The following is a 12,826-nucleotide window of genomic DNA, read 5'->3' as shown; positions in this document are numbered from 1 at the left end:
TCACCAAGTATCTATTGGTTTAAACCGATTGCCTCTTTTTACTGCGATAACTCGAAGGACTCACAGTTTGATATGCCGATTACAAGAAAGGCATTTACATTTCATTTTCTTGACTCAACTGTTGAGATTCCTTTTCCAAACCCGAACATTGACCGAGAGCTCATAGACTTTTACTTAAAGTATGGCCAACCTCAATACTTGACATGGAGTGCCCAGAAAATAACAATTGTCAAGGTATTGAAACCGACTCCCAGCGGCAAATTTGTGAACGTGAATTTCAAGATCACATGAGGGTCTGCAAACTCTGTCTTGATGATATCCTTAACAGATCTTCCTAATCTCAATCCACATGATTGGATATAGCTATACAACATTCTGCTCACCAATTCTAAGGAGTGTGAGCCGATTTTGGAGCACTTGAAAAGAATGTTGGCCTCCTACATCTACGAAGTTGCAACAATGGATCAGGAGATAGCAAGAGTGATGAATAAGAAGCCGATGGTCAAGACTACTCAAAAGGCGGGGGATGTGAACAAGATGAAGATCAGGAAAATTGATTCTAAGCATCTGACTATGTTGTTTACAAAGGGTGAAGCTAACAAGTTCTTGTACGCTTTGGTAGATAAACAATTGTTTTCTGCTGACTGCTTGGATCACATTATCAACCTGATAGATTGGTGCAAGCAGAACTCGGATGCTGATAAGAAAATTTTTACTGATATGTTTCGGTGGTACATTACCTTTTGGTACCATTTGTTAGCTATCATACCGAGAGTGTTCAAGATGATGAAGAAGCCCTCGGTTGCTAAACAGGGTTGTAGTCTCGGTCCCAAAGACGCAAAGGGGGAGATTGTTAGGGCTTATTGTGTTGCGTCTATGGGCTTTTTGTAACCCTAATTCACCTATACAGTCAAAGTTCTTAATCGAACTCTTCTGAGGTTTTGAAGGATTAATCATTCAACATATTCAAGCCATATTCGTGTTTACTTTACGTACTTATTTGTTTGCATGTTTAGAATCAATCGATCCTGATAGAACAACGTTTTAACATGCGGCCATAGAGGGCTTCGAATGGAGCAACTTTAATGCTGGAGTGATAGCTATTCTTATACGAGAATTCGACTAGTGGTAAATGGGTATCCGATGCTTTACAAAAATCTATTACACAAGCTCTTAGCATATCTTCCAAGGTTTGTATAGTCCTCTCACTTTGACCGTCGGTTTTTGGATGGTAAGCGGTACTCATGTCTAGTCTCGTTCCTAGAGATTTTTGCAGCGACTGCCAGAATCGCGAGGTGAGTCTACTATCTCTGTCACAGATAAATGATGTTGGTACTCCATGTAGTCGTACAATCTCTTGGAGGTATGTTCGAGTTAGCTTCTCCATCTTGACGGTTTCCTTTATTGGTAGAAAGTGTGCAGATTTTGTCAATCTATCGACGATCACCCAGATCGTGTCAAGCCTACCGGTTGTCTTGGGTAATTTGGTTATGAAATCCATGATTATCTGCTCCCACTTCCACTCGGGTATTACAGGCTAATGTAGTAATCACGAGGGCTTTTGGTACTCTACCATGACTTTGGCGCAAGTTAGACACTTGCCCACATAGGTAGCGATCTCTTCTTTCATGTTCGGCCACCAATACAGTTTCTTGAGGTCCATATACATCTTGTCTGAACCTGGATGCACGCAGTATCGAGTCTTATGAGCCTCATTCATGACTACATCTCTGAATCCACCAAACTTCGGCGTCCAGATCCGATATATGAAGTAACAAACTCCGTCGCCTTGATTTCAAGATTCTTATCCATTCCCCTAACGGCTTCACCCGTCACATTCTCTGATTTCAAGGCTTCCCTCTGAGCTTCCTTGATTTGCGTAGACAAGTGTGAATGAATCGTCATGGTTAAGGATTTCACTCGGCGGCCCGAGTGTTCCTTTCGACTAAAAGCATCAGCCACCACATTCGTTTTTCCTGGATGATAACAAATTTCACATTCGTAGTCATTCAACATTTCAACCCATCGTCTTTGCCTCATGTTGGGTTCCTTTTGATTGAGGATGTGTTGAAGGCTCTTGTGAGCGGTAAATATTGTTCATTTTGTGTCATAGAGATAGTGTCTCCAAATCTTTAAGGCAAAAACGACTCCTCCCAGTTCGAGGTCGTTTGTAGTGTAGTTGACCTCGTGTGTCTTGAGTTGTCTCGAGGCATAGGCGATGACTTTTCATCGTTGCATTAGCACACATCCAAGGCCTTGATTTGAAGCATCACAATAGACCACGGAGTCTTCTATTCCTTCCGGCAATGAAAATATAGGTGCGTTGCATAGTGCTGGCTTCAGTGTTTGGCATGCAACGTCTTGTTTTCCTCCCAATTGAAAGTTACACCCTTTTGGGTCAAGATAGTAAGTGGTTTAGCAATCTTTGAGAACTTTTGTATAAATCTTCGGTAATAGCCATCAAGGCCTAAGAATTGTCGGATTTCCATTGGGTTTCTTGGAGCTGACCAGTTCTCGATTGCCTTGATTTTGGAAGGGTCCACGTGTATCCCGTATTTGCTAACCATGTGACCTAGAAAATCTATTTTCTGAATCTAAAATTCGCACTTTGAGAACTTTGCGTATAACTTCTCTTTTCTTAGTGTTTCCAAAATTTGTCGGAGGTGTTGAGTATGTTCCTCTTTATTTTTCGAATAGATGAGTATATCATCTATGAACACGATCACAAATTTATACAGGAATGAACGACACACTTGGTTCATTAAATCCATGAACACTGCTAGTGCATTTGTTAATCCAAAGGGCATTACTACAAGCTCGTAGTGACCGTAACGAGTTCGAAAGGCTGTTTTGGGAACATCTCCTTCCAACAATTGCAGCTGATGACACCCGGATCTCAAATCGATCTTTGAAAAATAACTTGCTCCTTGGAGTTGGTCGAACAAGTCGTCAATGCGTGGTAGGGGGTATCGGTTCTTGATAGTGAGCTTGTTGAGTTCCTGGTAATCGATGCACATGCGGAAAAATCTATCCTTCTTTTTTACGAACAGGACTGGTGCTCCCCAAGGTGAGAAGTTGGGTCTGATGAATCCTTTTTTGAGTAGTTCGTTTAATTGGCTAGATAATTGTTGCATCTCAGCTGGCGCTAGACGATACGGCGACTTAGCTACTGGGGTAGCTCCGAGAATTAAATCAATTCTAAACTCGTCATGTCATTCTGGAAGGACCCCTGGAAGATCTTCAGGGAAGACATCGGAAAAATCGCAGACTTCGGGAATGTCTTAGATGTCTTTCGTCTTTTTTTCCTTATTTACAACGTGGGCTAAGAAAGCATGGTACTCCTTACGTAGGTATTTCTGGGCTTTGACGCAAGAGATGAATTGTAAATTGGCACCGGGTTTGTCACCATAAATGACAAGGGTTCCGCCATTTGGCAAATTTAGGCGAACGGCCCTTTCGTGACAAAGTATATCAGCATGGTGTAGGCTTAACCAATCCATACCCATGATGACATCAAAGCTCTTTATGGTGATCGGCATTAGATCGATTTGAAATTAATGTTCATTTAGAGTTAGCGTGCAGCCTATATACATATCGTTTGTGCTTTCTGTTCTACCGTTTTCCATTTCTACTTTGAATATCTTATTGGGTGATTGAGGGTTCTGTTTAAGTACGTGGTTGAATTTATGACTTACAAAACTCCTCTCCACTCCACAATCAAAGAGTATGCATGCATAAGCATTATTGAGGAGAAACGTACCCGTAACCACCGTGGGATCAGCTATTGCTTCGTTCTGCCCTATTTCCAGCACCCTTCTTATGCCCCCAGCATTCCTTGCCTTAAGGCAGTCCTTTTTGTAGTCTCCAGCCTCACCGCACCCATAACACATCTGGCCCTCGCCGACTCCAGGGACTTGGGTGATTGGTCGTGTCGGTGCTCTACAGAAACGGGCAGTGTGCCCTTTCCTGTTGCAGTGCATCTCTCGACAATTTCCGTTGTGATGGAGATTGCATTTGCTGCATTTCGGTAGGCTCCCAGCATATTGCCTTGCTGGTGTAGAGGTAACAAGAGCAAAAAAGGGGTAGTAGCGGCATGGACTGCCACTATTTGTTGTTTCTTGGGAGGTTCTTGTGAAAACTAACTCTTCCTCTTGTTCCAAAATTTCTTCTTGCTGTTGTTGTTGGTACTGTTGTTGTTGTTGTTGTTGCTTCCGAGGGTTTGCCTTGGGGCAGCAGTTGCGAAGCCTTGGCAGGCTCCATGGTCAACGAGAGCTTGTGCCAACTGTTTGGCACTATCGAAAGTTACTAGTTTGGACACTAGTATGCTTCCTCGAATATGTGGTGACAGTCCCCAGATATACCTCTCGATCTTCTTGCTCTCTAGAGCAACCATTCCTGGGCAAAGGATTGCCAAATCACTAAACCTATTGGTATAGGTTGTGATGTCTGAGCCTACCATGAGAAGGCCCCAAAGTTCCTACTCCAGCTTTTGTACTTTGCCCCTTGGACAGTACTCTTGCATTAACATTTTCTTTAGATTCTCCTAGCCCATAGAATTTGCCACTACTAGAGTTAGTGAGTTGACATGGCCATTCCCTCACGTTAAAAATCCATAACTTCTTCATCCGGTGTCCATTTTCGTCAGACTTTTTACCGTTGTGCCACTATTGTTAGGATCTTCGATTCTCATTTAGGTTGTTTCAGCCAAAAATCCCTCGATCTCTATTTCGAGTTTTTAGCTATCTACCGCTATCCCGAAACTTAGAAAAATCATAACTTCCTCATATGAAGTCGGATTTTGATGTTCTTTTTATGCATGCTCACGGTTTAGTATAATCTACGACTTTCGTGTAGATACCTAAGGCTAAAAAGTATTTTATTGAAATTGCACTTTTTATGTTTGCAAGTGTTTTATCGGGTATGACACAAATTTTCGATTGGTCATATCTTTTTCGTTATAACTCAGATTTTAGTGTTCTTTATATTTCCGAAAACCTTGACACGATTACTATCATTTTAGGCAACCCAATAGAGACTTTTTAACATTTTATTTTTGACACTAATTTCATTATATCAAAAGAGATTACAATTCTTGACTTTTTAGGTCATTACATTGATTCGAAATACCGTGTTGTCACAAGTTGTTAGCGATCCCATAATGCTTTGAATTATATATTAGAAGATAATACATAATCGTTATGGGATAAAGGATACCTAACCATATATTTTTCATGTTACTTGGATCCTAGACTTTTATCATTTTTATTTTAGAAACTTAAAGGGTTTTAATTATTGAATATTTAAATATTGTAAATAATTAAAAAAATCTATTAAACTTTGTAGATTAAAATAAAACCCGATCTCATTACCATGCATCACTTCTCTCTTGTTTACCTAAAAGAGATAATAAATTTCGATGGATAAAATTTCAACGAATGGGTTTGTACCTTGAGGGATAATCTCAAGCGAGATCACAAATTGTATAATTTTAAAGGCCATATTCCTTAACCACCAGCCCTAAGAAGCAGACCTAGACATGATACCAGGTATTAACGATGTTTCAAACATCATACTGGTAACAATTATTCCTAACCTTCGGAAGGAATTTTAAAACTTAGGAGAATATTATATGTTTTGTCAGGTGAAGCAGATATTCCTAAAATAAAGTGATATTTGGTTTGACCCAGTTCAAACATTGGATGAGAGCAAGGATAAAAAGAGTCACATTTTTTTCTCGAAGAGGCCCATAGTTCATCATATAAGCCCAAGTGTCACACCCCGCTAAAGCGCAAATACAGGACATGGCAGTACAAAGGGTTTCATAGCAAAAGTTAAAAGACAACACCAACCATAGTATTAAATGCATTATAATTTAAAATTAGTTTGAACACCTTTTAAAAATAAATTACAATGTATTTGATATTCAACACATGCAAATGCTCCCACAAGTGTTGTGTCTCTACGTGCCTCTTACTAGACGATTCCTGAAAAAACATGTAAAACGAGCGTCAACTATAAAAATAGTTGGTGAGTACTCACAAGTTTATAATATAATATAGATTGAAATCATCAAAATCAGAATATTGATAATAGTTTCCATAAACAAATTTTCGTTGCTAAAATATGTAAAAAAGTTTTCATGAATATAAGTTCTTATCTAAATGAGTATATAAGTTTCTTTGCTAAAATGAGTATAAAAGTGTCGTTGCTAAAATGGGTATAAAAGTGTCGTTGCTAACATGAGTATACAAGTTTCGTTGTTAAAATGAGTATATAAGTTTCGTTGGTAAAATGAGTATATAAGTTTTGTTGTTAAAATCAGTATATAAGTTTCGTTGCTAAGACCGGAAGGAGTGGGTGGGAAGCTTCCATCACTTTTGGTGGGCCATACCCCTCTTTTCCTGACTCTCCTTTCCCTCACCTAAAAGCCAAGCAATGGATGGAAAGCCCTTCCCTCACTCTTTTTTTTTTATTAAATAAAATAATTTTATTGGATTTATAATTTTTAAATTAATATCAAACATAAAATTTAATTAAAAATAAAAAACATTTCATTAAGTAAAATAAAAATTACATTATCCCTAATATTTAAATAAGTAGAAAAAAAGAAAAATGCAAAAAAAAAAAAAATCAAACAACCTACAACATAGTAAAAATTATTAATTAATATCTTAATTTTATTTAAACCTAGATATGTCACTTGAAATCATCGTCTTCGTCATCGCCTTGATCGTCAGCATCATTCTCCCCAGTGTCACTCTCGTCGTCGGAATCTTCACTCTCGACGAACATATCAGAATCCTCGTCTGATTCGTCAAACAAATCATCGTGAGATAACTCGTACGGGGGCTGAATATGAGCCCTATAAAAGTGCTCAACCAAATCATCACGAAGGGCCTGATGAATGTCACGATTGTGTACTTCTCTTCTATTCACCCTATACTCTTGTGTACCAACGGCTACTCCTTCGACATTTGGCAAAACTTCATTTTCGTTGTATCGGCATATCGCTCTTCCTTCGCTTCAAGAATCATATTATGCAATATGATACATGCATATATTACGTGTTGTAAACTTTTCACCTCATATGACCTTGCCCCGACCGTTAGTACTTGCCAACGTCTCTTAAGTACACCAAATGCTCGCTCCACATCCTTCCTAGCTGACTCTTGCGCCTCTTTAAACTTTTTGCTTTTCGGGTCTTTAGGACATGTAAACGATTTCACAAAAACATACAAGGGATGATATATATCGTCAGTAAGATAGTATCCACGCTTATATGCTACCCCATTTGCTTGAAAAGGTACATCGTGTGACTTTCCAAGGTAGATATCGTTGAATACAGGCGACTGGTCTAACACGTTGATGTCGTTGTTTGCACCAGCTGGACCAAAGAATGCATGCCATATCCAAAGATCATGTGATTCGATAGCCTCTAGAATGATCGTCGGCTCTTTGTGGTCGCCTCTCATGTATTGACCACACCATGCGTTGGGGCATAACGACCAACTCCAATGCATGCAATTGATACTACCTAGCATTCCAAGGAATCCATGTTTTCCTTCATGCACCGTATAAAATTGGTGGATATCGTTGATAGGTTGTTTGTGCAAATATCGTTGCCCATAAAACAAACAGATCGCTTTACAGAACTTGTACAGAGACTCTCGCACGATACGCTCTCACATCCTAAAATACTTGTCCTATTTGTTTGTGCCCATGTCGTATGCTAGCTGACTAATTGAAGCTGTGCATTTTTAAATGGGAGAGAAACTTTTTTCCCCTTGCATCCATTTTCCATTATGGAAAGAGGCCTTCCAAATCGCCAACAATACGTAAGAATTGTTCCTTCCTCATCTGGAACCAACATCGAAACATTACAGCGTAGACGGCGTCATCTACAAAATAATCTTCTATAAGGCAATCGTGTCCGGCTTCTTGATTTCTATGTAACGGCGGATTTCTTTAGTTAGGTTGTTCACGTGATGTCTCATTTATTCGGTTTTGATAGTATGCAACCGTTTACGCCATGACGGAACCGATAAACTTAGCCTCCTCTAGCGCCGCTGAATCCGATGATGAAGATGATGACATTTTGAGTAATATTTTTTAGAGACAAATATAAATTATGGATTAAAAAAATGATAAAATGTTTGAGTATTTATAGATTAAGAAAAGGGAAGGGAAAAAGAAATATATATACATATATATATATATATATATATATACACACACACACACACACACATATGTAACGGCTATATAGCCGTTTGGAGTAAAAAAGAAAAAAACGCGTCACCCAATGGTTAGAAGAGAGAGAGAGAGAGAGAGTGGGACTCTCTCCCCCAGCCTCTTCCCGTCGTTCCTTTCCCGCACCCACGGTGCAGTGTGCTTAAGTGCGGGAACCGATCCTGCGGGTTCCCCGCAGTCCACTCCGTCCGGCCTAACATGAGTACACAAGTTTCATATATGCATAAAGATTCCATTCATGAGTTTACAACCCAAGCCTAATGATCAAATCATGCCATGTTGACTACTATTTGTATCGCAAACATAGAGAATAAAATGGTAAAATGCACTCAAGCGAATTGTACGAGTGAGGATTTTTCTACCTCCAGATAGCACTATCCATAATTACCATAGGCTCAAAAGAGTTAATGAATTGTGTCGAATGATTCCAGGGACTTAACCACGATACAATCCTCATGAATTAAAGTAACATACACATACATGCAAAATATAGCCACCAAGTTTATACGAGTCAAAATAAATACAACGAACATAAATAGTTTAGGAAATGCTTTTCCACCCTAAAACATTAAAAAAACGAAAATAGGGGGAGTCATGAAGACTCATAATGCTTTGAGATAATGCAAATGGTGCCTTGAACTACGCTCCACCCATACCACTATCGATTTCCTACAACGTTGTTACATACTAATGAGTCTATAACTTAAATCTAATATTAGTATATGTACTACTACAATAGAATTATACCAATAATGTGTCAAAATTTTGATATTGATAAGTTATAAACATTTTTCCATGAAAATTAAAATTTCATGAATCGATTGTTATATAGCAATTTAAGTGTAAAAGTCCCATTTTTGAAATGTTAATATTTAACATTTTTAAAGGTGTTCCAATGATTAAATAATCAAAAATTAAATCAATTTAGTTCTAAAATTTCCCAAGATTTATATTTCAGTTTCAACTGAAGTCAAAGATGTTAACACAAATTTTCTTGAATTTTTGATTTGTCTAACTAGTTTTCACCATTTTAATTCCATGAATAGTCATAAAATCATGGCAAAATAGTAAAGTATCATGAAAAATTCTTATGATTTTTGTGCAACTTTTTTACACTGTACATAATCTAGGAAAATTATTTAAATCATTTTTGAGCAGTAAATCCCTATTTTTAGAATTTAAGTGTGTTTATTTTAAGAAAATTGAAATAAATAGTAAACAGTTAATAAAATTTTCCAAAGATTGTGCACTACTTATATAAAAGATATATAATCTAGAAAAAAAAATAATAAAATGTATTTTTAAATAGTTTCACATGACTTTTCTGATTTTTGTGTATTTATTATAGCAAAAATCAAAATAAATATGAAAAAGTTTAAACAGTTCTCCAAAAAAAATTTCCACTGGTAATTAAGATATGTAAGCAGGGAAAAATATAAAAGTTGGTTTTCAAATAGATTAACTCTTTTTCATTGTTTTATTCATTTAAATAATCATTAATTCATGAAAAATTATTAAACATAAGGTAAAATTCACTAATCTTTTTATTTATGATTTATATGTAATATAAGATATTTTGATAAAGTTTAATATTTTTTGGATAAGTATAGCTATTTTTCATCAATTTAATCTCTTAAACATTCATTAAATCCGAACAAAATACAAAATCGTCAAGGAAAAATCTGGAAAATGTTTCATGGAGTTTCTATGATGTATAGACGATGAAATTATGAAATATCATTTTGGACATTCATAACTATTTGTTTCGATTTATTTTTACTCAACAAAAATAAATTAGAAATCAAGAGAAAACAGTTACAGAAATGCATGACACTTCATGAATCGTCTTAACTCCATGCATAGGTGATATCTGTAATTTACAAGGATTTATTGACCAACAAAAGTATATTATATGGATGATTTCTTTATTTTCTTGCAAAAATATCAATAAATCAGGAAAATGATTTATTTTCTGAAAATTTCCAGATCATCTTGTTTTGTTGTCTAGATTCTGGAAAAAATCAAATTTGAGCAGAAAAGAAGGTTTAGATATTTATTTGTGAATAAATATTTTATGACATATTTGAAAGCTTTTTAACAACATACATTGATCATCAAGCATCTAAGTTCGAAGATCATCACATGCATGTTGGTTTTCGGGTGAAATACTAGCACCATCATTATAAAAATCATGGTTATAAACTTATGATTCATAATCCATCCATAGAATGGTGTAGAAAAAGAAGAAGATATGCAAGAAAACTTGAGATTTTGAAGGAAGATTAAAGGGAGTGTGGAGGATTTTCGTTTTTACCTCAAGAACAACTTCAAATGTTGAATTTTTTTAGTAGAAATGGCTAAACATTTCCAATATTTTCGTTGTTTGAGAGAGCGTGAGAGAGAGTTTGGGTGGTGGTGATGCGGGAAAATGAAAGAAAGTGAGAGAAAGAGTGTAAGAGTGGCTTAAATGATTTCTACTTTGGAAAAAGAGATATTGGGGGAGAGAGAACGAATTTTAGGGGATGAAATGCCCTCTCTCTCTCTCTCCCTCTTTTATTTTTATAAAATCAACATTTTATAAATATATCTAAGTTGTTTTTATAAATTGTGCATCATAAGCTAGTTTTTACTCATAAAACCTTGATTTTTGGCTTAAAAATTAAGGGTAAATGTTAATGATTTAATTTTTATTTTTCTTGACTATATTTTCTTGAATTTAATTATTTTAAATTGATATTGTAAGGTGATGGGTTTTGAGCATTCTAACACTTCCTAAGTGTACATGCAACCCTAATAAACCTTGGATCTATGTTTGTCTAAGATACATGCAAATAATTATTTTTCCAAGGTTCATATCCTAACTAGCATGGCAATATCAATTTAAAATAATTAATCCTAGATTAATTATAGATCAATACTAATTAAATAATATGATCTTATATTAATATATTAGATCTTATAATATATTAATAAATCATAACTTGTACTATTCTCAAAAGATTATCCATAATGGACCATGCCGGGTGAAGTGCAACCCAAATGGACCATGCCGGGTCGGGTCAAGTACATACCAAATATAGTTATGGACTTAGACAATATATACAACATAAGGTTCATAACAATTTTATGGGTTTTAGGTGTTAAAGTTCATAAATTTGAGAATTTAGGGCTTTTAGGGTTTTTCGGATTTTGCTAAACTTTAGATATCAAGATAGATTGAATTGTGGAGGAATCAAATTATTTTTGAGTATTATAACTCTTTTATAGTTATAAATAATGTTTGTAATTCCTTTTTTTGGTTTATTGGCATTTCTATGTAGTGGTTCCGAGATTCAAGTGAAATGGAGGAACAAAGTATACTAGTCTTAGTTTTCAACTTTGACTTAAGTTTCTATGAGACTTTGACCTGATTTATACTACTAGGTCAAGTGCATTATGAGTCTACATGATTCGTGCAAGGATTTTTAATTCAAGAAATGGCCCGAATATGGATAGTCGTTATAGTTAAGTAGTGGTAGAATTCACATATCAATGTGAAATCTAAGTACACTATCATTCAATTATATTTTTTTCCAAGTTTCTAGTATGTTATAACTTAGCTTCTAGTTACAAAGTCTAGAATGTGTCATGGCTATACGTGCAACTAAGTTTATCAATTCTCCAATCGACTCGAATTTTGACGGTTGTCACAGTCTCCCCCGGTTGAAAGAATTTCGTCCCGAAATTAAATTTGTGTTGTATTCTATTAGAACTTAGTCGAATACATTTATATAGATGGAGACTTGGTGACCTTAAGAAGCTTGGATTAACTCCTTAAGGGAGAGTCAAGTCCTTTAGTTATTATCAGGTTAGTGTTTCCCTAATTCGAGTTCTATCGTCTAGATTGTGGGGAATTAGAATCATGGAAATTATGATCTAACAATGGCAACATATTTGAAAATGATTATCTAGTAGATATTATCTAACTTAAAAGAGCGTTTAGAAATGATATGTAATCTCACTATTATTAAAATGTGTAATAATTCCAAGGGAATGAAAATACATGAGTCATGATCAAACAAAGTAGTAAAATAATATAAAGATTAATTAATGTTAAAAAATTTAGTCATCATTAAGGGAATTTTTATAGAAATATTAGTATTACACTTTTTGAAAAATTGTCCAATTGTTTAGGTCATGACAAATTCAAGATTACTAGGAGTCAAAATATTTATCAAAAACTAGTTTAAGATTTTCGGAACTCACTGAAAATTGAAAAGTAGAATGCTATTTAAAGAAAGGTGTAAAAAGGTTGATATTTGAAAATAGTGCATTCTTAATACAATGATTCTACCAAAAACAATCATTTGTAGGATAGATAATCGTAATATTTAAAACTTTTTATGTTTTTAAGAAGAAGAAACATAAAAAAATATATCTTTCACATATACTGTACGATCTTAGAAAAATGATAAACACAAGGGTATTCATCTTATCGAATAATTGCAAGGGAAATACAATGAAAATTTCACTATAAATCAAGTTTCCGAATTTAGAACAAAATAGAAAATTTAAATAAGGATTACTTGTTTACAGT

The 12,826-nt window shown here is 35.4% G+C and overlaps 1 protein-coding gene across 1 annotated transcript; it reads right to left on the bottom strand.

Annotated features, from left to right (window-relative positions):
- Positions 1 to 6,696: 6,696 nt before the first annotated feature.
- Positions 6,697 to 7,472, bottom strand: LOC111911436 (uncharacterized). Its single transcript, XM_023907214.1, has 2 exons — positions 7,117 to 7,472; positions 6,697 to 7,021 (listed from the first exon to the last, which is right to left on the bottom strand). Exons 1-2 carry the CDS (start codon positions 7,470 to 7,472, stop codon positions 6,697 to 6,699), a joined length of 681 nt encoding a protein of 226 aa, XP_023762982.1.
- Positions 7,473 to 12,826: the final 5,354 nt, after the last annotated feature.

Source organism: Lactuca sativa, chromosome 6 (assembly GCF_002870075.4).
Source record: "Lactuca sativa cultivar Salinas chromosome 6, Lsat_Salinas_v11, whole genome shotgun sequence".
Classification (NCBI taxonomy): domain Eukaryota; kingdom Viridiplantae; phylum Streptophyta; class Magnoliopsida; order Asterales; family Asteraceae; genus Lactuca; species Lactuca sativa.
The sequence above is the reverse complement of the archived record's forward strand: the minus strand, read 5'-3'. Positions and strand labels throughout refer to the sequence as shown.

What these genes read in the sequence shown, in the direction of transcription:
- LOC111911436 (XM_023907214.1), bottom strand. Translation starts at nt 7,472, where the DNA reads ATGAGAGGCGACCACAAAGAGCCGACGATCATTCTAGAGGCTATCGAA. An exon ending in GGTGTACTTAAGAGACGTTG is followed by an intron (nt 7,022 to 7,116) that starts GCAAGTACTAAC and finishes TGATTCTTGAAG; the next exon opens with CGAAGGAAGAGCGATATGCC.